The 26,794-nt window shown below is 40.2% G+C and overlaps 1 protein-coding gene across 1 annotated transcript in view; it reads left to right on the top strand.

Moving 5' to 3' along the window:
• The window catches only part of LOC129731933 (netrin receptor unc-5-like), a 333,354-nt gene extending 308,912 nt beyond the window's left edge, over nt 1-24,442 (top strand). The window contains exons 9-11 of the mRNA XM_055692326.1: nt 20,614-20,953; nt 21,140-21,459; nt 23,045-24,442. Coding sequence (XP_055548301.1) covers nt 20,614-20,953; nt 21,140-21,459; nt 23,045-23,976 — 1,592 coding nt within the window. The 3' untranslated portion in view covers nt 23,977-24,442. The remainder of the gene's footprint in view (nt 1-20,613; nt 20,954-21,139; nt 21,460-23,044) is intronic.
• The last annotated feature ends 2,352 nt before the right edge of the window (nt 24,443-26,794 follow it).

Raw genomic sequence — 26,794 nt, 5'->3', positions numbered from 1 at the left:
CATCTGCTAAACCGATTCGATTGTTCTTAGTCGCGTTTGAAAGAGCTTAAAGTCTAGTTAGTTGATGGTAAATATCGTTTCGATCCGAAGGTTCATTCAAAAATGACGTAACAAAATGTGATCAGTTTATATGGGAACTGATAAACTAACCGATTTTTTTTTTCAGAGGTTGGACTCATTTGAGCCCTTTTGGTGCTAGATGCGTTAGTTAGGATTTGGCTTAAGACTTTAAGTTCTTTCAAACGCGACTAAGAACAATCGAATCGGTTTAGCAGATGCTGAGAAAATCGAGATATATTGGTCGTAAGAATGAAAATGAACACACATCCTTCCGCACACATACACACCTTCTTCGATTTTCGAAACAGGAATAATTGGTACCTATAGCTTTTTAAGGAGGAAAGCACATCAAAAAATGTGTTTGGGGCAAAATTAATTTATTCCTTGTCCAAAATAAATTCGAATGTTGTATGTGTGGAAATCCACACACCAGGGTAAACAACGTAATTTTTTAAATATCTCATCAACCAAGAATATTTTTTCTTTGGAAAATATATATTTTGTGTAAGATTGGTGGTTTAGGAATTGTCAAGAAATTTCGTCAAAATCGATCGAGAAGTTTTCGAAAAAAAAAGAAACAAAATTCATTCGTGTGGTTTTCCACACAAGGGTGCGATGAAGGGTTAATGCTTCTTGGTTATGCGGATGATATCGATATAATCGAGAAAATCGAGATATAATGGTCGTAAGAATGAAAATATTCACACATACACATACTTCCACACACATACATACCTCATTCAACCTTCGAAACAGGATAAATTGGTACCTATAGCTTGTAGTGGTGTGTATGCACTCAATGAATAAAATATGTTTGGTACAAAATTAAGTTATTTCTTGTCCAAAACTAATTTAAATGTTGTATGTGTGGAAAACCACACACCAGGCCAAACATAAGTTTTTTCTAGGATGCGATGAAGGTTAAGATATTGTAATGTTAGTTCAAATTTGTTCTTCGTACTGCGCTTTCCAATGCAATACCTACTGAATTGAAAGTTTGAATCAGCTTCAGTTCAGTTTTGTCAGAAAAATTAGTCTGGAAATAATTTTCCAAAATCTTGTACAACGATACCGGTACGTGGATGCTCCTAAGCGCGAGCGCTATGGAGTCCCAACTGACGCTATTAAACGCATTCTTCGCGTCAAGCGTGACGACTGCGCAATTGCGAATGCCTCAACTCTTACGCTGAACCTCTGCCGTCTTGGTGACAGAGAGAATAGCATCCAGCGTGGACCTACTTATCCGGAAGCCGAACTGATTACTTGCCAGACCGTTACACCCTCTGTGTACTTAACCAGTCTGTTGAGAATAATCCTATCAAGCACCTTGCCGGCAGTGTCCAGCAGACAGATAGGTCTGTATGCCGATGGGTCCCCTGGCAGTTTCCCAGCCTTCGGCAACAGCACCAACCTCTGTCGCTTCCACCTCTCCGGAAAGAGGCGGTCATCTAGGCACTTCTGCATGACTGCTCGAAATAGGTCGGGGGCCACTTTCATGGCCGTCCTGATGGCCAAGTTCGGTATTCCGTCCGGTCCCGGTGCCTTGCTCACCTTTAAAGAGTTGGCTTTCACGATGAGTTTCTCATTCGTAACCCTTACCTCCTCCACGACCTCGGCACGGTTGGCACGGATGCCCGGAGGGTTGGCCAACCATCCCTGGTCTGTGTCTGAGATACTGGAACGTCGGACGTGGTGAGACTCGACAACCGGAGGCCAAGGATTTGGCTCGTGGCGTGGAAAGATTCCCTCGATGATGCGCTTCAGCATCGCTGGTGATCGCTCTGAAGGTGCCAACGCGCCTTGGGTCTTTGCCCTTACGACCCTGTAGGCGTTACCCCACGGACTAGCACTCGCACGTAGCCTATCGAAACAGGCCCTCTTGCTCGCCTTTATCGCACCCTTAAGCACCGATCTTGCATACACGGCGCTCTACTCTCTGTGCGTCGGTACGTGCACGTTGCGACATCCGTCTTGCACGAAGGCACGCGCTACGCAGGCCCGCTATCGCGTCAGTCCACCAGTATACCGGTGACTTACCTTTCCTAGGTTAGCGAGTCCTAGGCATGGTAGCGTCGCGCGCCCGTGATAATGTGACAACTAATTGGTCAGCACTCGTACAGAGCCAACTTCCTGTTCACGATCAGTCCTGGCCTGGAGAACGTCACATCGATGGTCGACTCCGGACCATTTCTGCTGAATGTACACTTGGTCCCAACGTTGGCCAGATCTAGGCTAAACTTTGCCAGAGCTTCCAACAAGATCTGTCCCCTCCGAATCGTGCAGCGGCTTCCCCACTCAACAGCCCAAGCGTTGAAGTCGCACGCCAATACCAACGGCGTTAGTCCCGTCAACTCCATAGATAACAGGTCGACCATCTGGGTGAACCTTTTGATAGACCAACATGGCGGAGCATAACAACTGCAGTAGAATACTCCGTCCACCTTGGCAACTGCGTATCCTTCGTTTGAGGTTGACACAACCTTCTGAACCGGGAACCTGCTCGTCGTACATATGGCCGCCGTACTGAACCTATCTCTTTGAGGGCCTGTTGCAGACGATACAACGCTAGAGGTCTACGGCGAGTCGATCGAGGAGGTCGAGTTGACGGCCGCGCACTGTACACGCAAGGTCGAAGACTGGATGCACTCCAGGAAACTGTAGTTAGCGCACCATAAGACGGAGGTCACGGTTGTGAATAACCGCAAATCAGAGCAACAGGTGGTGGTCAGAGTCGGAGACTGCACCATCACCTTAAAGCGATCTTTGAAGCTCTTGGGGGTTATGGTTGAGGATAAGCTCACATATAAGAGTCACGTGCTTACAAGAGGGTTTCAACGGCTATTGCAGCACTATGTCGAATGATGTCGAATAGCGTTGTTTCGTCCATACTAAGGTATGGAGGCTCAGTGTGGTCCAAAGCGCAAGGTACTAAAAGTTATCGTGGAAAACTGGAAAGTACCTACGGGCTCATGTGCCTGAGGGTTGCGAGTGCGTTTCGTACAGTGTCATACGACGCAATCTGCGTCCTGTCCGGCATGCTGCCTATCAGTATAGCCATAAGGGAGGACGTAGAATGCTTCGATCAACGTGAAACAAAGCGCATACAAGGTACCATAATGATCATCACTATTGATGATCAGAACTCCACAAAAGGTAGATGGACGCACCGACTTATTCCGGTGTCATCCGGGTGGGTCGGAAGACGCCATGGAGAAGTTAACATCCACCTGAAACAGATCCTATCAGGTCATGGTTGCTTCAGACAGTACCTATACAGGTTCGAGCATGCGGGGTTCACCATGTGCTCCGAGTGTGTGGATGCGGAAGAGATTTCTGAGCATGTCTTCTTCGTATGTCCTCGTTTTGTGCGTGCACGGAGCGACATGATGGTAATGAGCGGGCCTGACACTACTACGGACGGAGCATGTGTGAAGACTCGAACATTTTGAGGGCAGTTTGTGCAGCCACCTCTCAAATAATCCTAGAGTTTCAAAGCAGGTGACAGGTTGACCACCGACACGCCACACAGTGGGACGAAATCATGAATAGTACGACATTGGTGTTTGTGACGAAACGCATGATTTCAGCGTTTATTGCGCTTCAATGTCTTCTAGAAAGTTTCTCAGTTTTATGAGTACTTTATTTGGGTGGTAAAATTTTTTGATTAAGGGGGTGTACACCAAAATAAAAAATTAACTTTTTTATTTCTCGATAAACTTGGTAACTTTTTTCTGACACATTGTAGAACTAGCTATTTTGAGCAAGTTTGTAGAAGATTGTTAAATTCTATCTCTTAACCCGACAAAATTATAAGGTATAAAATATCACCCAAAAACACATTTTGAATGGGTGGTTATTCGAAATGTGTTTTTGGGTGATAACGCTCTTATCTTAATTTTGCCATTGTTTAAGTGTTCTTCAAACTTCAAACAAAGATTAATTGTCGCATTTTTTAGAAGAAAATTAATCGCTATATCTTAATTTGGAGGAGTTATGCCTATTTTTGCGATTTTATGACACAATTTACAAGAGAACATAACTTGCGGAAAGGCAGATATTGCAGCTACTTTTAGTTTCATTTTATTCGGGCACTTATTTCCTTCAACTGTGTATATATGTCGTTTGCTGCTCAAAAGAATGTGGCTTCTTGCGGAAGCCATGCAATCCTCTTCACATTGCACTCACGAATCTGACTTAACCTAGACGCAAAACAACTTGGATTTTTTTAAAGTAACACATTTCAAGACTTCGCTTATATTTCCGAGCACCTGTCAAATTGCCAAACGTCCAAAGTTGCAACCTAATTTCCGAAAAATTCCTATGAACCCCCTTCGATTCCAGTACGACATATATACACAACTGGAGAGAATAGGTATCCGAATAAAATTAAACTTAAGGTATTTAGCTGCCAATATTAGCCTTTCCGCAAGTTATGTTCTTTTGAAAATTGTGTCATAAAATTGCAAAATCAGACATAACTTCTCTAAATCAAGAGATAGCGGTATGCCTTCTTTAAAAAAAAAAAATTTGACAATCAATCCTAGTTTAAAGTTTGGAGAACACTTGAACAATGGCAAAATTAAGATAAGAGCGTTATTACCCAAAAACATATTTTAAGGGGGTGGTTTACTTTTATGCCTTATAACTTTGTCAGGTTAAGAGATAGAATTTTCTAATCTTCCACAAAATTGCTCGAAATAGCTAGTTCTACAATGTGTCGGAAGAAAGGTACCAAGTTTATCAAAAAATAAAAAAGTTAATTTGTTTATTTTGGTGTACACTCCATATAAACGAAAAAATTTACTCATAAAACTGAGAAACTTTCTAGAAGATATCAAAACGCTATCATGCGTTTCATCACAAACACCAATGTCCCACTATTTTTGATTTCGTCCCACTGTGCGCCAGTGTTAGCTAACTGCAAGTCTCCAGGTTAGTTAGCTAATTAGCAAAGAGACTTGATAGAGCCAACAAACCATAAAAGCCGCTCCCCGAAGCAATACTTAGCGGTCGTCCCGGGGAGTATTATGGGCTGGGGACTGGAGGGGTTTTAGTGGGTCTATTCACTGATTCAAACCAACCCCAAACTCCCTGAGGTTGGTCTCCTCAGTCGTTTGTTTGCAAATTTCTCCTCCACATGAAATAAAAAAAACCACCTGATGCAGACGTCAAGCTGCTGGAGGATACCCAGAGGGCATACTGATCAGGCCACGTCTAGTCTCGCTATTTTCAGGGTTTTGTTACCTTCCTCTAATGGGAGCTTTACACGTGAGTTGCTGCTGGGCTCTTATGGCCATCGCCTCAGTGGTAACCATCACTCCACACTGCTTCTCGAAGACTTTTGCAATGTGGCACCCTTCAGTGATCTCGTCCGGGTTCTTAAGCTGAAGCGCCAGCTCCTGGGTGAGTGCCCAAATTAGCACACCCTTGCCAAGCACCTTTTGGGCAACCGTTTTATAGGTAGAACCCAAACCCTTTTCTTCTTTGCGGAGTTCCAGGATCATCTCACCGATACGAGACCGACGAACCGTCCTAACATGCGCGCCAAGGTTTTTGAGCTGGGCTTCGCCTCTCATAGCATTCAAAACTTTAGCGTACTTAGGCTTGAGAATGATCGCACAACACAACTAACATACAACACAACAATATCGCACGCTAGCCTGGAAGGCTAATAGCGGTCTCGATCAACTAGATTAGTTGAGAGAATTTGTTATTGATATTGTTTTTTGGCACATTTTGCATGTTGTAGGATAACGTACAACGATACACCGTTCCCAAGTCCTGAGTCGAGAAAATTTCTAGCTCGAAAGATCCTCGACCTGATCGGGAATCGAACCCGACATCACAACCGTGTGTGAGAGCTAGCCGACCGACATCGCTAACCACAGAACCACGGGAACCACACATTTACATATTCAATCTTATATGAATACACAAATCGTCCAAATTACTATAATGTTATCTTGTTACGCTAAAGGAAAAATGTTCAAAACTACAAAAATGATTAACGCTCGTTCTCTAAATTGTGACGAGTCGGACGAGTAACTATTCCCCCATTTTGTAGTACTAACCTGAAGCTTCAAAATGGCGGTGAGTGTGAACTTCCGGGCGACTGATAAGGTAAACTATTGTTAAAATTGCTTATATCTTTTTATCCGAAAGGAATCTTAGCATAGTGCCTGCATAATATTTCTTAAACATGATAAGGCCTAAAACTGCCTAGAACTATGTATTTAGAAAAAAAAAATCAAACAAAAAAGTTAAAAGCAAAAAACTGAATTTACGAACATTGTCATAAAAAACTTAGGGTTTTTCGAAATCTGCAGTACATCAAGAAAAACTTTCGTTGGCAAAGCTGTTTGTAATGAAATTATCTACAACTTTGTTAAAAACAGCTTCGAGTTTATGCAGAAACAAAAAGGTTACAAAATGTTTTTTTTTGCCATAGTATGGATGACACTATAGTCCTAAAGTAAAGCACTCCGCCATTACAGAATTAAGTTCGTGACATTGCTATTTTAAACCACTGTGAAAGGGGTTGGTGCTTCCAGGTAATATGTCGTTAAGGTTCTCAATCAACATTGCTTCAATAAAAATTGACTCAGAAAAGAATATCTATCACTTTCATTTTTTTTAAACATTTTAAAAATGTATTCGATCTTCTTGAACACCCTGTATAATGAGTATAATTATTTTATTAATCGAAACCAGTACCACAGACTACATTTGACTGACAATCGTCTTACCCTTTTTGTGAATAGTCATGATGTCTTTATATATCGAAAAAAAAACGCACAAGATCATGCGGGTATCATTGAACTCCGCCCGAGCTTATTTTGCCATCTAGTCCAACAACCCATCCGAAGCAGTTCCTACCAAGAACAATGTAGATCGGCTGTACTTTTTTTCTTGACATTCGAGTCGAGTTCATCAATTTAATACCAACTACCGTTAAATAACGTCTAATGATGTAAACAACAATCATTTCATCAATTTACCACCATCCCGAGCGGGCGAACGGTTGATGGTTGTTGATCCTCGGAGAAATCGGATCGTTCGGTGTGTTTTCGGTGTGTGTGGGTAGCGAGCGAACAAAAACGGTTTCCCGCAGCCACAAGGGTCCGCCGGGTTCTTTTCTCCGTTCTGTCCGCAAAAGGGTTCGAAGCTTTGTTTAACCTCGTGTGTTTGTGCTGGGAAAAAGGAGCAGCGGCCAAAATTGTGCCTTCTCAACACGATATTACGTAATTTGATATCTTGCCGAGCACTCTTCGCTGGAGAACGCAAAACATGGAGCTACAATTTTAGCCTAGAAGTGGCGGGACAGGGGTGCTGCAACGTACTTGTTGTCTTGCGTAGTATTCTTCTGTTGCTATTATATGTCTACATAATTTTATGATGGTGCGGATGCTGGCGAGCGTCGTCCCTGCTGCTATCCCAAGTGGTGCATGGTTTCCCAGGCGGCGATTGACATTGGTCTCAGCAGCTCTAAGAAGTTTGGTTTAGTGCGTAGAAAGCAAACGAGAGAAAAAAAAACTCATGGGATAATGATGCCTGTTATTGCCACGATTGAGTTGGTATATGGGCGAGCGTGCAGGGAAATGGGTGGAAAATTTTCTTATTTTTAATTGGTGTACACCTCCTGTGTTACATTTTATAGTGTACTTAATTGCCGTTACGTTATACATGACGCCGAAAATTTTCGTTTCATTTTATTATTATTGCCACAGGAAGGGACTGCGGTCGTTAATTGCTGGAGGCTGATTGCCTGTGGGAATGTGGAGAAATTTGAACCGTGTTCAATCGTGTTGTTTACACTGATGGGTACCTCGTTAGGCGACGAATAGTGTTGTTGGTTTTGGCCCGTAGCAGGCAACTGCTTAGAGCAAAGCTAGATTTTTTTATATCCATGCTGCCACTATATTTATTTTTCAAATGTTTAAATCCAGAGATGAAAAATTCAAATTTGTACGAGTTGTAGGCTTCTATAAAATTCAAAATGCTAGTTTAAATCCATATGCATTGGAACGAATAACATATTTTTTATATCAATCACAGGGATACCTTCGTGCAGACAAAACATTTTCCAAACAAATTCCAGGCTAGATGAAAACAATTACAAATTGCATTATTAAAAATAACTCATTAGGGCACAACAACGGTCAATAACAGTCTAACAGTGGATTTCCCGTTTTACATGCTCATCCCGGACGCTCACTACTAGGATGCTAGGTTTTACAATTATTTCAAACATGTCACAGAAATATACGTTTGTTTTTCTGCCAATCAAACTCTCTGACACTCCGTTGTGGGGTGACCACGTTTAGCAAAAATCAACGAAAATGTGTTTTTGTATTTCGCGATTCTCGCACGGGGGCGGCATCAGATCGATCACGGGTAAATATTCTGACTTCCAATTTAGGTATTGATTTGCTGTCTCCCATTGGCTGCCCGTGATTTTAACATTTTGGGTGGCGATGAAATTGTGGTTGGTAGACAGCTTCACATTGTTACTTATTCAGCAATGCACCATTAGTTGTCGTTCCATCTCGGTGATCCCACAGCAAGGATAAATTCCATGCGATCCTACGTTTGCCATACCGCTGCGCTGGATGCTCCATTATGTTGATGATTACGACTGCTCAGCTTCGGAAAATGCACCATGGGACTATTGGAAGTTATTGATCCGTCTGAGAATGCATCAATGTACTGTTCGCTATACAATGCATGGTTTTTAATCAATCAGAATATGATGTCTATCGGGAGTGCTGAGAAGGTTCGCGAAATGGGTTCATTTATGATCTTTAATTTTTAAATCTTCTCGAAAAATATATGTATGCACATAATATAAATTCAGGGCATGTTGCTAGCGCATAACTCATTGATAATACAGAAATAATTACAACTCATCAAAACGTTTTCACACCCTTCGTTACTCTTAACCCAACCGTGGAGGCAGGGCTGTGCCAAAAATTTGCATAAAATCAAATTTTAATCGCCTCTCATCGTCCGCAGCAAATGACTTTCGAGAAGATATTAATTCAGTGGCATCCGCGTGGCGAAACAAACCTTTAAACAAATCATCCCACTCCTGATATGCGAGCGGCAAAAATGAAAGTGAACGCTTCGAATGGGGAAACCAAAGGCATTTTCATCGTCATCACCATCAACATCGTCATTCGCAGCACATTCCCCAGCCTCGGAGATGAGCCCTGTGGTGTATAAGAACAATCTGCCCCACATAGCACACACATTTGCTGACTGCATCGGAACCCCTTGACAATCTTCAACACTGGAACGAATCACTCTTTCATCTAAAACTGGCTGTTCACTTCAATGGGTCTCTTTGCATAAATACGGCATAATTTAAAAGTCCCCTCGTGCAAAGCGCTACTCATTCTGGCTCCCGCTCCCGGCGGGATTCCTCCGCAAAAAACCATAAAAGAGGCCTTGATGAATGCCGCACTAACACCGAGCGAGGGTGCCTACCTACTCCGCACACTGTGGGTGACTGCAATTTCCATAAAACTGTCCCCAGAGCGAAGCGCTTCTTCAGCTCCCCCACGGGGGAGAGTACGTATCGACGTGATGCGGCGGCATGTGTCCACCTCCGTGCGTCGCGCTGCTTGGCCCCATCACGTGCGATTCGGAGGCCAAGATGAGGTATGATTTCAGGTGGTGTAAATTTTTTGTTTTGTCACCGTTATATTGGAGAAGAATAACGTCAATCGCGACATTAGTCCTATTAGTACCTAAACTAGAATTCAGAAATCATTTGTGAAGACAGTGTTTCGTAACCCATTTAGTCTTTCCCTGACTTTGAATCTCATTAGAGCAAAACTTTTAGAGTTACATGTAATGCCACGACACGAGACACTTGAGATACGTTTTTGAGAATTAATAATCTTAGTTTACATCTAAAGAAAAACTTATTAAAAGGTTCGAGATGAAGGTTTTCTTTAAAAAGCCATGAAGGGGATACAGGAAAGATTATTAAACCCAAACCTGGACTTAAAAATGTAGAATACTTTTACTAAACAAGAATCGGTTCAAAATGGGGCAATAAATATACATCAAAATTAATTACAAATAGGCAAATGGTAAATCTTATCAAGACTGTTGTCTTACGAGTGACAACTAAAATTTTGGGATTTTTTGAGTACCGTTTCCTCTACAACGAACACGCGTAGAGAGAGATTAGAGTATGTATATGTGAGTTCTCTCTCCCCTCTTTATGCCAGTATTTCTATGTTTTGTTTATGCATGCTCTGTTCTGTCCAAAATGGCGTCTAAACAAGAAGCATTGCGTAAGCGTATTCTACGGTTCTAGGTGAACTGCACAAAAATATTGGAAAAAAAATTACGGATAACTATTTCGAGAGCAAAAATTTTCGGGGTCCGGTTGTGTTTAAATTCCTCCAAACCTCAGCACTTATTCGTCAAGATGGAAGGGGAAGACCGATGTTATGGATAACAAAGAATTTGTCTAAATCATGGTTCGAGCCCAGTCATAATAATTCATATTTAATAATAAGTAAAAGATTCATGAAAATAAATTAAAATGGAAATAAGCAATATCAAAAATATTAAATTCGAACCGGAACAATCGGCATAGACCCAAGCAACGGAAACGGACTAACGATTGGAAACTCGGATCGTGGAACTGCAAGTCTCTTATTTTTTAGGAAGTACCCGCATTCTTTCCGATTGAGGGCCAGCAAGTTCGACATTGTAGCGCTGCAGGAGGTATGCTGGAAGGGAGTATCGGTACATACGTACAAAGATGGTTATACCATCTACCAGAGCAGCGGCAACACACACGAGCTGGGCACAGCTCCTATTGTGATGGGTGAAATGCAGAAGCGCCGTTTCTACAACGTGAGCAAAATTAACGTGCACAGCCCTCACATAGGAAGTAACGATGACGATAAGGACGCCTTTTTCACGCAGCTAGAGCGTGCATACGATAGCTGCCCAAGACATGACGTCAAAATCGTTATCAGATCAGTTATAACGCTTAGGTAGGCCAGGGGTAGGAATTTAGAGCGGTTATTGGGAAGTTCAGCGCTCACCGGCTAACGAACGAAAACGGTCTTCGACTCATTGACTTCGCCGCCTCCAAAAATATGGCCATACGTAGTACCTACTTTCAGCATCCCCCGCATGTCGGTACAACTGGAGATCACCACAACATACCTAATCACAAATCGATCACGCTTTGATTGATGGAAGGTAACTCTCGGATATTATAGACGCCCGAGCCTACCGTGGCGCAAACGTCGATTTTGACCACTATCCTCTGATGGTCGACTTTCGATTGTCAACAACATCCGCTACCGTCAGCCGCCACGGTATGACCTGGAGCGACTCAAATTTCCCGAAGTCGTTACTAATTCCGTGCAAAGCCTTGAGGCAGCACTGCTAGAAGAGGGGGAAACCATCGAAGCCCCTCTAGAGGACTGCTGGAGTAATGTAAAAGCAGCCATTAACAGCGCAGCGGAAAGTGCCATAGGGTTCGTCGAGGGGAATCGACGTAACGGCTGGTTCGACGAGGAGTGTCAGACGGTTCTAGACGAGAAGAATGCAGCGCGGGCATTGATGCTGCAGCAAGGGACCCGTCAAAACGTGATGCGATAGAAACTGAAGCGAAGACAGCAGACCCATCTGTTCCGGGACAAAAAGCGCCGCCGTGAAAAGATTGAGTGTGAGGAAATGGAGCAGCAGTATCGTTCTCAAGAAACACGTGTGTTCTACAAGAAACCAAACGCATCCCATGCCGGCTTTGTGCCGCGAGCCGAAATGTGTCGGGATAATGATGGAGGAATCTTGACGGATGAACGTGAGGTGATCGACAGGTGGAAGTAGCAGTACAATGAACACCTGAATGGCGCAGAGGCAGAGGACCAAGACTGCAGGAGGAACGGCTTCGTCAGCACAGCGGATGTGGGAGACATTCCGCCCCAACGATAAGTGAAGTTAAGGATGCCATCAAGCAGCTCAAGAACAACAAATCAGCTGAAAAAGATGGCATTGCAGCGGAGCTTTTGAAATTGGCTTTTTGTCTACACCAGCTGATAGTCAGGATCTGGGATACAGAACAGCTACCGGAGTAATATGCCCTATATACAAGAAGGGCGACAAGTTAGAATGTGACAACTATCGAGCGATCACGATTCTCAACGCAGCCTACAAAGTGCTCTCCCAGGTCGTCTTTCGCCATCTCTCGCCGCTAGCAGGGAGCTTTGTTGAAAGTTATCAAGCCGGTTTTGTGGATGAGCGTTCGACAACGGACCAAATCTTCGCGCTGCGGCAGATCCTCCAAAAATGTCGCGAATACCAAGTCCCCACGCACCACCAATTCATCGATTTCAAAGCCGCCTACGAGGACGAGCGGGGGCTGTGGTTGGTAACGTCTCCGCCAACCACGCTCGACGCCTGGGTTCGAATCCCACCGCCGACATAGGTGTCGATGGTTGTGAGGTGGCGTGATCCACTCACAACCAACCCAACTGGACTATATTCAATCCTAGCCGACACCGGGAGATTTTCTGAGGCGAAAAATCCCTGGGATCACGCCTTCCATCGCATGAGGAAGTAAAGCCGTTGGCGCCGGTCTGTTAATAAACGGGTCGTGAGTTAGGGTCCTGGGTGTGGAGTCGCCTCCCTGGGCGTCGGTGATTGGCCACAACAGTGGCGGAACTAGACCGACGGAAAATAAGCGAGAATAAAAAAAAAAGCCGCCTACGATACTATCGACCATGAAGAGTTATGGAAAACCATGGACGAAAATGGTTTCCCCGCGAAACTATCAAGACTGATAAAGGCCACGATGGATGGTGTACAGTGCTGTGTGAAAATTTCAGGTGCGTTATCGAGCCTGTTTGAAACACGCAAGGGACTTCGACAAGGCGACGGTCTTTCCTGCCTCATGTCCAACATTGCGCTTGAAGGTGTTATGAAACGTGCGGCCAGTTCATCTGCTTCGCTAATGACGTGGACCAGAGGACGTAGTTTTCGTTCAACAAGGCTTAACAATTTTCAATAGTACTCATAATCAAACAACTATTTTCTGCATTCGGGCGGATGTATAATTTTGTTTGCTGCAAGAATGAGGGAAATCGATTGAAAACAAATCGACTTATAAGTACACTCTAGGACAGTTTCAGTTTTTAGAGAATAATTGGTTTAGTGAAACTTCATATAGGGGAACTGCTCCATTATTCATCTCATTTGGCCGATATTCACGAAGAATGCACGGATCAAAACCCAATTTTTCACGAAATCTTTGAAGAAATAAACAAAATACGCTTACGTGCTCTTATGGAATCGTTCAGCATTGTATATTTAGTATACTTAGCTAGATTTAGCCTGAATTTTGTAAAACTAACCATTTTTCACAACGCTTCCATACCCATCTCAAAACTTGAATAACTGCTCAATTATTCATCTCACGACGCCCCCATATTCATCACACTGTTAGTCATGAATGAATCACATGATCATGAATGAACGTAGCCAAAGCCCGTCGTAGTAGGTTACCCAGATATCCGCTATAGTTGTTTACGTGAAAAATTGGTAACCTAGGTAACTGCAGTGCTGTCGATTTATGTCAATTATGTCAGAATAATTTAACATTTTCAGTATGATTTTTTCGTATCAACAGAAACTGATTTGGCAACTTTTGATTTTCTTCAACGCAGTGAAAACAGATGAAATTACATACAGTTGAAATTTAGGAATTGTAGAAATTCATCTCATATATTTCTGCTAATTCAAGTTTGTTTTTGGAATGTTGAGGTGAACATTTTAAAGATTAAAGTATTCTTAGTTTAGTGAGTGATTTTGTTTAGTGATTAAAATAAAAAGTGGTCCGCTAGTGAAGAAAGAACTTTGGTTGGCTGCTGAACGAGTCCCGTTGTAGTCGTATAGAACAATGGCCGGTTTTTGTTTTCTGAGGTTGTTGATTGAATTAAATAAGTTTTTAAGTGCAGATTCCTGACTATAATATCGAATTAAGAGCTTTTAAGTGAGTTTCTGAGGTTTCTACTTTACGAGAAATCTAAAGTGAACTAAGAAGAATCCATTCCATGGATTAGCAGAATGGTTTAGTTAAAAAACATGCGTGTTTCCTGTTTTCAATTGTTTTTTCATGTTGTATGAGATGAATATATGGGCTGAGATGAATAATGGAGCAGTTCCCCTATGTGTTTCAAATATCAAACTCCGTCGAATCCAAAGTTAATTTTGAAATCTAATGAGACGGTTTCCAGCAAACAACCCAAAAGGGCCAAACACCACCCAATAATTCATATATGATTGTAACGTTTAGTTAAATAAAACAAAACCAAAATAATGATGGGGAACAGAACCCTTTATTTCTAGATAACGCCTTTAACTAAGAACTGTCGAAAATGTGTCAATTGTTTTTGAATTGAGAGATCCAGGGGTGAAATTGTAACCAATGGAATTGGTTCTCAAGATGGTCTTGCATTTCAATTTGGAGATTTTTGATCAAGAAAATATTTGAGTTGGATGATTACCCATTACACTTCAACATGTGCTTTTAATCATATTCCAAGACACAGGACACGTTTTATTAGTGAAAAGTACATAGATAATGAAAATTAAAACAGTAAATTGTGTTTTAACGATTTATGCTAGGGATTACCTAAGTTTTGATGGATTGAACTTTATCACATCATAGTTTATCGCATTCCATTGAGTTTTATCGTAACCCAATTGATCAAATCGATTCTGCATTTTACTCCATTCTACTTAACTGTTCGTTGACTATTATTCTTATTTCTCTTCTCCATATTGAATGTGTTATCCGATAGCATGAAGTAGGCTCCTTGCATCTATACTTGATCCGGGTTATACAATGCCATGTAATGTTATCAAAACCTTCCAGAATAATAAGTATAATGACAACAGCAATAATGATAATAATTATAGTAAAAAATAACATAATTATAATTGTATAGTGATCATACGATCTATAATAAAAATGGCTAGCGTAAGCCGGGGTGAGATTGTGCCATACAAACCCGTTGTCAATCTTTCTTGAATAAGTTTTTTCGAATAATTATTCGAAAGAACTTATTCAAAAAAGATTGACAATGGGTTTGTATGACACAAACTCACCCCGGCTTACGGTAATGATAAACGTGCACCAATAGCAAAAACAGTATCAAAAATAATCTTATATGATCGTATCGCAATAATAATAGTAGCAATATCTAAAGTTTAATGAATAATCATAGTACCTGTTCTCACCGGTTTTACTACTTTCATTTGCCATTGAATTGGGTTTACCTCTACTGTTTCATACCATCATAACATCAACGTTTATTTTTATATTGCTTTAGGTCACATTGAATATCTTCCTCTCATCTTGATGGAAGAGAAGTATATATAATCGAAAATCAATTCTCCATCAGCATTAGGGGAGAACCGTACAAGACGCACCAGTTGGGTAAGATGGCCCATGCTATTAATTCCCCAAAATACTTACACATGTGGCTTTTTATGACGAAATTCTTCGCTTTTCTCATAAAAACCCAGCTTCTCTACAGTTCTCATATAAAAAAGTGTGCCATAATGACTAAAATACTCAAAAAACTGTGCAATTGGCTGTGGCCAACATGTAATCTTTCATAAATTTTATTTAAGCTTTTATGATTAACTGACTAGTAAATAATACAAAAAAAACTATGGTTCCCCTAACCTATACACTTTTTGAGTTTATGATACTATGAGTATTTCAAATTATTTCACTAACTTTCGTCAACTTTTACCTAAAAACAATCAAAATTAAAACTGGGGCAGAATGCACTATGAAAAGCTTGCAGGAGATTGCTTGACAACTTAAAGCATGTTCCATTATTTTTTATTTTACTTGCGAGACTTCAAGCGCTTCTCACTTTGCGTGCTGATTTCTGCTAGTGGCATATTAGCCTTCTGCTTTGGAGCATACTGACCTTTGTTGTGGTGCGTATTGGTCACGGGCTTGTTTGGTGGCAATGGTAATTTTAACCAAAAAAGACATTGAAATCGAGTATTTTATAATAAACTTCATCATAAACATACAATAAATAGATCCTACAATCATCCTACATGTTCAATGTTGCTTTGAAATGATTTGAAGCGCTGTAAATCGCGAAAATGCTTAACTGGTGCGTTTTGTACAATCCTCCCCTATATACTAACGGATTCCACGTTGGAACAGCGATAATATGGTGCACTTGGAATCATTTAACAGCGGAGCTTAACTTGATATCATTTTCTGAGCCTTTGTTGGTTTTAGGAATCGAATTTTGGGGTTAATTAGTAATCACCTATTCTTCTTTCTAGCCTTTGTTCACTGCACACTGGGCCAGGAATGGAATCTAGCGGTACGAAATTATTAACGCTCTCAGGGTTTGACCAATCGGTTTTCGATCTTCTACAAAGTTTCTTGGTATGGTTAGGGCTTCATTTTGAATGTTTGAATTAGTTCGTAGTTTAGCCGCGAAGGTGGCGTTGCGATGACAACTGCTTCCCCTTACACGTTAGAGCTTTGCGGTTTTCGACAAAGCTGTAGATCTTTAAATTCTATGAAACTTCACAGAACATACCAAATCTCTAACTCTTCAAATATCAGAGATCTACGAGTTTTTATAAAATTTGTCTGAAACTCACGTTTTATTGTGATAATTTCATGAGTTCACTCGAACTAATTTCTTACAAATTTTTTCTCGATAGAAATTGAATAATTACGTCGTTTTATTCCGAGTACGGATGTTTTTGAAGTACCTACTTAAGTAAAAATATCACACAAAATTTGAAAAAATACATAATTTTGTGAAATAGATATCTCAGTGGGTAGCAAGTATTAGCAAACCATGACTTTTTCTAAAAATTAACCATTGAAAAATCTTGATTTTTTTGTGTTTTTGTGATATTTCAGTTTGAATATAACCATAGGTTTCATGTAAAAATACAATTGCCATGTATTTATTGCATGGAATACACGCTCCAGTACTCTGATACTCTATACAAACTATTTGCAGTCTTCAGCAAAGTTTCTCAGTTTAATAAGAACTTCAACTTAACGTTCAGTTTAATTCGCGATTTGGCCGCAGAGATGGCGCTACGACACCAACTTTTTATTTTTACACGCTAGAGCTCTGCAGTTTTCGACAAAGTTTTAGATCAGGAATTTCATGTAACTTCGTAGAAGAAACAAAATTTCTGTCTCATATTTTTTTTTTTTGGAAATTTACGAGTTTTTGATGAATTTGGTAAACTTGAGTTTCACGTTTTTTTTGTAATAGTTTTGTGATTCGAAACATGAAAATCACCAAAGAATATACAATTTTCTCAATCAGCATACTACGGATCGTTTTCGGCACGTAGAGAAGGAGAACAATTTTAACTGTAGTCTTCACTTCAGAGCGTTCACGAAATTTGGTATGTTCTGTAAAGTTTCATAGAATTTGAAGATCTACAACTTTGTCGAAAACCGCAAAGCTCTAGCGTGTAAGGGGAAGAAGTTGGCATAGCAATGCCACCTTCGCGGCTAAATTCCGAACTAATTCAAACATTCAAAATGAAGCCCTAACTATACCAAGAAACTTTGTAGAATATCGGAAACCGATTGGTCAAGCCCTGAGAGCGTTAATAATTTCGTACCGCTAGGTTCCATTTCTGGCCCAGTGCGCACTGTAGCCTAGAGCATTTTATTACATTTTTTGCAATTTTAAGTTTGATATTAAACCATTTTCTTCTTTAATTTTTTGGCATTCGGAAGCCTATTTGAGTGTTAGTTTCAAAATGATTTTTAGCAGTTGTTTTAGGTCATTTTTCTTTATGATCCCTTCCTATATGTGGAACGTTGGTGACTCTGAACTTTATTCGAGATCAGTATTTTGGCTTTTTTTGATTTGTAAAACGATTTTTGGCAACTCTCAGTTAAATTTGGTAACATTTCTCTGTTTGATGTTTTTCGCCTTTCGAAGATTCAAAGCTTAATTTTTTATAAATGTTGTATTTTTTATTCTAGGCTCGAAAGTTTTTTTTCTGGAATTTCGTGGATTTAAAAAACGTTTTCTGTTAACTCTGGGCTCAATTTAAAATCCTCTTATAATATTTTCGGGCCCGTGAAAGAGGCACTTCTAAGTTTAATTTAAGTTCATTTCTTTCCGAGGAATGTTGTCTATCGCTTCAAACGTTTTTATTTTACAAAGATTTTGAGTTCAATATAAAATTAGTTTCTTGGCTTCGAAAGCCCTGTTATGTGATTGTTTTTAGTATGAGATTAATTTAAAATATTTTCGTATGTATATTTTCTTTTACCTTTACCGCTGCTTTTGACAATTCTTAACATTATCTAAATTTGTGATAATCTTCTTCTTCTTTGGCGTGTTTGAACAAAATTTGGAATCATTGTCTTTTTTATCATAAGTGATTTTGAGAATTTCGGAACGTTGTCTGCTATCATTTTCACTTTAATATTTCAAATCTGAAGCTTGATTATAAATTAATTGTTAATTTAGCATAAAACGATTTTTAATTTGAGTTTTTGAGTAACAAAAAATCCTGATACCGCAACTTCTGGGCAGATATACTGTGTTCCAGTTTTGACTAGTTCGGCATTTTGTTAATAAACTCAATATACTGGCCAATTTGGATATCTGCGTTTTTGAATAATTAAGGCTTTGTATGCATGAAACTTTGCCAATTTTTCTATTTAATAGGTAACATTCGCATCGAAATGTCGTGTCCCCGAGCGTCTGCGTCGGTAGAAGGGAAATTAGCGGTCGTGCGTAATGCTTCGGTGTAAACCGCGTTTCCGGCTCGAGAGAGTTTTGCTCATATGAACGTTTTCAAAATGAAGTGATTTCGCGGGGTATACCCAGATACTTGTTCATGTTTCACAGTGACCATTTAGCCGAAAATTTCGTTCGGTCGATGAATATCGTGAGTAACGAAAACGCGATATATAGCTTCCAAAGAATCACGTCAGCAGACGTGTACTCGGGATTGACAAATAGCTGGTCGCTTTAAGTGGCAAAGGCTACTTAACGCGCGTCGTACGCAGAGGATCGCGGTGTTTGGCAAGAAAGATACTCATGGTTCGTTTCCGTAATAAGCGCGCAACATTTTTATATTCCGTTTTTCAGGTGTGTTTTTCGCGGGATTGTTTTCTTTTTAGAGCAGACGAAGTGAATACGAGAGACGTCGTTAGTCGATCTGTTAAATAGAAAATATCCGGTTGACCGAACCCCTAGAAACTCCGCGTTTATACCTTTCATGAGGCCGTTTTATTTTCAGATAGATCACCAACGCGCAATAGCTTTCGGTATAAAGAGGATCACCTTACGAGGAGATATCCAATCATTTGAAGTTGTTTCAATTCGGTCAAAGATCCAGTATCCTTGCGTTCGATTTATTGTTGTGGTGTTACATTGTCAAACTGAATCAGTTCGAATCGCATTATGATTATCGTGGCGGATGTAATGGCGCGACACTTGTTCTAAAGAACCCGACGCTCGAAATCAGCGCATCGTTTACCAAAACGAACCCTGCTGTATACCTTGCCCTTTCTCCAACTTCCCAGTGATTTCTCGTGGAAGTGCAGAGGTGTTCTCGGTTTCCAAGAAAGCGAGTATCACGTCAACATTTTCCTATACAAACTCCTTCTTTGACCTGCATTCGGATGCGGCCGGCGCTGGTATTGCCTAATAAACAGATTAAGGTCACCAGTTTTTACACATTGAGGATGCATGTTGGTCCCAAGCATCATCTATTGGTTCTCTGTGTAATTACTGCTGATCTGGCAATAACGGAGTAGCAACCGCGGGCGGTCAATCATGTTAATGCTCATGCTCAACAAAAAAATCCCGATACCGCAAACGAGCCATCTTGCCATATGAATACTACTTTATTCAGTACCCGCTGTTGCTTTCGCTGTCATAATTCTACTACCACACTTGAAAAGGAAGGGAAGCATCCAAACCGTCTCCTGTGCTACACAACATGATGATGATTGGTCGCTTCCTTCTAGCTGAAAAGTTAAAACCGTCGCTCCTGTCACCGATCCCGTGGTCGCAATCATTTCAGCGAGACTCCAGCTTCTCCTTCCATCTCGGCTCATCGTGTGTGGCTATCGGAAGAATAGCTTCTGATATGTGAATTTTAATGCATGCTCTTGCAGCAGAATGAAATGAGAATAACGCTCGAATAAACCTAGTAGGGTGAAAGGCAAATGCTTTACGGATGGAATACCCTTTCAGAACGAAAGAAAAAGTTTAAATCGCTGTTTGTGGGAGGATGAAAAACAATTTACAGCGACATGATTGATTATTTAAAACAGATCGTTTTCATGTTCCATTTTTTTTTCAACCTGCCTGAAACAACATTTTGATATATTCAAATATAAACAGCAATCGAGGTTCTGACATTTGTTTGATTCTTTTAATCCTTAAATTAAAACCATAGTAACCATTCAATTTGAGAAGTTGTTGTACAAAGCCATGCCGTCTAACAAGTTCTTTTAACTTCATGTCGTTTCAGCTTCCGACTGGATCTTCTATCTAGGTCTAGGTTTCATCGTAACGTTGTGCATCACATTTTTCGTGTTTCTGATCCAATTCAAGCGGCATCGTCAGAAGCTGCCATCGTACAGCATCTCCCGGACTGCACCGGATCAGCATACCTACACGCACGAGTTCCAGAAAAAGCTCACCTACAACTCGACGAATACACCGGATATTAACATTCGCGTCAACAACTATGAGTATTCGAACGGGAGCACCATGGAAGCGCCGAAAGTTCCCGGCCAAAATGTACCGCTTCTGTTGTCGCGGTCGATTTCCACGGAACATCACTATGACGAACCGCAGTTCACCTCCAGGTTCGCATCTGATAATGAAAAAATTTATCATTACAACTACTAGTTTATTCGTAAATTCAATTTCCTCCCTCGTATAAATAGCCCCAACTGCAATTCATTATCGACCCTCAGTTTCTCACTCGTCCTTCAACCCCTAATCAAGAAAAATTAATTTGACTTGCGTGGTCTCTCCATTCGCATTCGCAGCTATTCGACACCCATCGACAACAAAAATACCGAGAACACTAATCACTATCACCAGCAGCAGCAGCAACAGCAACAGAAGCAGCATCTGCAAAAGCACTATCATTTGTATCACCAGCATCACCCACCCACGCCTCCGCACACCATCCTGAAAGGACAACTGCAGGCGCTCTTGCCATTGCAGCAGCCACCACAGCAACAACAACAACAACAACAGCCACAACAGCAACAGCAACCACAGTCACTGTCGGGTCAGCCCGCGCAAAAGGGCGGACAATACATGAGCAGCGAATCGTTGGCGACCACCAGCAACACCAACACATGTGAGTGATTTGGATTAACGTAATTTATTGCCGTTTCTAAGCGCATTTGATTTGTTGATACCGGTCGGGGGTGGCTGGCTGCTGGGACGATACAACACACAATCCGATGTTGTTGGGATTTGCAGTCAATTTTGTCAATTATTCATCTAAAATCAACAACATGGTTAGAAGTGTATTAAGTTTAACTGGATTGGATGATTGTAAGGTCATTGGGTACAAGCTTCTCAGTGAGTGAAAATATTAATAAATTTTCGATTTTTTACATTCTCCGACGTTATTAAAATTATAGGGGAACTGCTATATAATTCATCTCATTAAGCCGATATTCACGAAGAATGCACGGATTGAACACCAAATTTTCACGAAATCATTGAACAAATAAACTAAATATGCTTACGTGCTCTTATGAAATCGTTAAGCATTGTGTAATGTCAAATTAGCTAGATTTATCCTGGATTTGGTAAAACAAACCATTTTTCACAACGCTTCCATATCCATCTCAAAACTTGAATCACTGTTCAATTATTCATCTAACGACGCCCCCATATTCATCACACCGTTAATCATGAATGAATCACATTACCATGAATAAACGTGTCGAAGCCCGTCGTAGTACGTTACCTAGATATCCGCTGTAGTAGTTTACGTGCAAAATTGGTAACCTAGGTAACCACTAGAGTGCTGTAGATTTATGTCAATTATATCGGAATAATTCAACCATTTCAGTATGATTTTTTCGTATTAACAGAAACTGATTTGGCAACTTTCGATTTTCTTCAACTTTGTGAAAACAGATGAAAATACATACAGTTGAAATTTAGGAATTGTAAAAATTCATCTCAAATATTTCTGCTAATTTCAACTTGTTTTAGGAAATTTGAGGTGAACATTTCAAAGATTAAAGTATTTTTAGTGTAGTGAGTGATTTTGTTTTGTGATTTAAATGGTCCGCTAGTGATGAAAAAAACTTTGGTTGGCAGCTGAACGAGTCCCGTTGTGGCCGTATAGAGCAATGCGCGGATTATGTTTTCTGAGGTAGACGATTGAATTAAATGAGTTTTTGAGTGCAGATGCCCAACTGTAATATCGAATTTAGTGCTTTTAAGTGAGTTTTTGAGGATTATACTTTATGAGGAATCTAAAGTGAACTGAGAAGAATCCATTCGATAGATTAGTAGATTAGTTCAAGAAGAAAATATGCGTTTTTTCCTGTTTTCATGTTGTATGAGATGAATATATGGCCTGAGATGAATAATGGAGCAGTTCCCCTATTTAATGCTGCCATGTTTTCATTAAAATTATATTTAAAAATTTTCTAATTTTGTGATCTAAATATGAGAAAAAAATATCACCTATTAACCATTGATTTGTCACTTCTTCGACTCGTTTGACCAAACCTTCCCGGACAGAAAATTGCATTGAAAAATTGAATAACAAATACACTACAATGAGGGTTTTAATGTCTAAGAAATTTACAAAACCAAAATGGCAGAAAACTCACGGCAATACCCACACCTATGTCATAACTTCCAAAGACCTGCACTTACTAACACTCAAACTTTTGTGTTTCCTTTCCCCCAAACAGCCAACTCCACATACGCCGTAGCCACGACAGAGTCCCTCGAAACGTCCAGCTCGAACGAAGCGATGCACAAGTCGAGCAGCATGCGTCAGGTTGTCACATCGGACGGAGGTTGGCTCGAGCTGGAGCACCTGCAGACGTCCCTTTCGATTCCGGAGGGTGCCCTTCCAGAGACGCTAAAAATTAACGTTTTCCTAGCCGTCATGTACGACTCCAAGGACACAATTCTAGTCGAGAATCAAATCACCCACATCAGCCCGACGATTGTTTGCGGACCTGCGAAAAGCAACTTCGCTAAACCGCTAATCCTCAAAGTACCGCACTGCGCAGAGGACATAAGCAATTGGAAGATCTCACTGTTCTACAAGGAAGAAGTAACCAACTGCTGGAAGAAGATAGCCTCCTCCGAAAACGACGTCCCCAGTCCGCAGGCATACATTCAGTTGGATCTAAAGAACGCATACATTATGACGAGAAAACTAGGCAAGTACATCCTAGGAGGGGAAAATCTTTCCCCGGAAGTGACGGTTATGAAACGACTGAAAATCTACATGTTCGGACCCAGCCGTAAACCGGAGACAGATTTCAACATTCGTGTGTACATCCTGGAGGACTATCCCAGCGCGTTGGAACATTGTTCCATAGTCGAGAATCGTATGGGTTACTTCATGATCGGTCAGAGTTCTCCGTTTCACTTCGAGAACAACAAGCAGAACATGATCCTGCGCATTAACTGCTCCGGTGGGTGGGTTTCGAAAGCCGATACGGCCGTTCAGAAGATACCGTTCAATCATGTCTGGAAGAATATGTCAATTTTACACTGCGAGTTCTTGCTGCAAAAGTTGGTCAACGAGTTGCCCTGTCTGCGGGTGGAGCTGTCCGCCGAGCAGGAAAACGGGACGAAGGTTCTCATTACGTCGGTGGCCTTTTCGTGATAGTACATCCAGCGAGCGCTAGAGAAACTGATGACGATTTAGCGAACGATCGAGCAAAATGCGTATTCGTAATAGTAGCCATTATCGGTATAGTGATATTAAAACCAAGTAAGAGTAAAAAATAAACAGTTAGCTGTATGTATAGGATTATGCGGTACGAGTATTTATTGTCGCATTTAGGGCAGACTTATATGGGCTCTGCGTGAAATCGAAAATTAAGAACAAAATTGTTGGTAGACGGTTGTAATAATTTGTTAAAATAGAAATCTTACCCTCTGCGATGATATTTTGTAGTGAACAAAGTCAAAAGTTGATGATAATAGGAAGTGAGAAAAAACACACATGAAAAAAAAACGTTCCACAGCATTGCATTGAAAAATATGTAGATTGAAATCGTAGCTATTTCCTAAGACTGATTGTGAGTAACAATAAATAAAGCGATTGAAAGCAGTAGTGATGAGGCGATGTTTTCCTTACCAAATAGTTGAGAATAAACCATGTTGTGCTAAATCTAATATTTTGTGTAAAATTATTTTCGTTCACGTTAACATAGTTATTCGTAAGCAATAAGCTTAAACTATATTTGATTTATTTAACTATTATTTTCGTACATTTTGCTGGCTTTTCTCATTCCAAGTCTGCAGTGTTTCAATTCTGTCTGAGTCTCTACATTGCATTTTATTTACGGTGTATTTTGCAATCCGGAATGTCATATAACATAAAGTCTACTTCTGTCCACGCTTCAAGCCTTATTCTCGGTTACGACAATAATCCTTGTTTTAGATCACCCTTTTTTCAAGATTAATTGTCAACCCTAATGAAATTATTCGCTCTTTGAATGCCATGTATCGATTCTGAGGCTATTTGGGTTTTTGAATGAAGAATTGAAATTTTTGATGTAACATTAAATCAATATAATAACATTTCAAAATAACAAGAGCACTAAGCAAGAGATGAGCATAAATACAGTGAAGCGAAATCAATAATAGTTTTCTCATCGGTGATTGGTTGTTTCACATTTCTTTTTCTTGTTTCTCGATTGACTAAATAGTTGACTTACGTATCAACAATGCTGGTGTCCAGTGTACCGCAGACTATTCGTTTTGCTTATTTGTATTGTATATTTCCGACGTAGGACTACGTATTTCCGGAAGTTAAGGGTCTAAATTCAAAATCTGTCAATGAAACCATGAAAAAAGTGGTCAGGGTTTGAGTGCTTATATTTCAGATATTTTTAATCAGATTTACGAGTTCTTGACATCAATAGATCAAAAATTCTTTTATGGTTGAGCTCTTGTAAGAGAAACAATGGATCCCAAGTAACAAAACCAAATTGTTTAGCTATATCAAAGTTTAAAAGTACTTTATATTTCCAAAATACTTTTTTTTTGATTGGAATTGATCGAGATAAACTATTAAAAAAAAGGATGAATAACATGGATTGTCTAAATCAAACTAAATATTTTTCTTTACCAGCAAAGCTGACACTATTACAAACTATTTGACTTTGAAAACGATTTTCCATTGTTAAGCCATTCCATGCTACTTCGCAAATCGATCCTGATCAACCCTTTCCAACTTCGCTGAAACTTTTCACTGTTGCTCCTCTTTGACAATAAAGTCATTCTATGATATCTGCTGTTCATGTTGATTCGCGACTGCTGTTTTAGGTGGGCCTATCCAAAATGGTGACTTTTTGGATAAAAATTTCTATGTCATAAAAACGGATTGTTTGATTGAAATGGAAGTTGTAGGGAATGAAATTGCGTTTCTATAAAAAACATACACACTGTGAAAAAAAAATTTACAAATTGTCACAAGATTTTAAATATTTCAAAAAGTACTTTTCTAAAAAAAACAAGATGACAATTGTACTACTATCTGTCAGTATTTAGTGATGGTAAAATGAAAAACATAAAAGTGATGAACGTTTGAGTATTTTGGCCTTTCACTCTGAACTCAAAAAATAGTGTTTTTTTTTCTATCTACACAATACAATGTTGAAAATTAGTTACTAAGAGCATGATACTAATCCGAAACGCTGTTTTTGTACTATGATCGAACTGGCCCTGTTGAAATTGAATATGCGTAACTCACCGGAGCACCATGTTATCAGAAGGTGTATAAAAAAGACGAACACACAAGGTAACCAATTTAAACAGAACGTGTTTATATCAGGTAAATCCAGATTTAGAGAGCTGGAAGCAAAGAGATCACTAAATTTCAATGGAATGCCTTTGTTAGTAGCGCTAGCCCCACAAATGTCCTGTACACTTAACGGTTGGCTGCGAAGTCTGTGTATAAAAAACAGGAGGTCGAGTTTCGATACGGAATGTAGCATCAAGGCTTTGCTTTGCTTTGCCTCTGTTATTGCTCTGCTCGCTCGAGTGCACAACTACAGGACCACCGAAAGTATAACTCTCAGTAGTCACGTATAAAAGATAGCATGCAGAAAATTTACCTTCATTTTCATTCCATGATCGTACCGGTATCATGCCGACGCTGGATTCTGATCGTGAAAAGTAAATAGAAGGCAAAATAGTACCGTTCATCTTGTGCCGGGTTTCAAACTATGGCAGGTTGCGCTGGGTGCTTTGGTGCTCTAGCATCCGTCTATCTGACGGCTATTATGGAGTACTTGGTAAACGTGTACATATATAATATATGGATACCGGACGATGGATGAATTTTCGAGAATAAGTCTCGCTAATGAGCAATACAGAGCGCTTTTAGTGATTGTGGCTCGTTGAAATCGCAGGCTTTCTTGGAGACGAATCCCAGGTGACGGTTTGCTTTTGGAACAATCAAAGAATAGTGG

This window comes from Wyeomyia smithii, chromosome 3 (assembly GCF_029784165.1).
Source record: "Wyeomyia smithii strain HCP4-BCI-WySm-NY-G18 chromosome 3, ASM2978416v1, whole genome shotgun sequence".
Taxonomy (NCBI): Eukaryota; Metazoa; Arthropoda; class Insecta; order Diptera; family Culicidae; genus Wyeomyia; species Wyeomyia smithii.
Note: the sequence above shows the minus strand (reverse complement) of the source record. Positions and strands in the feature narration are given on the sequence as shown.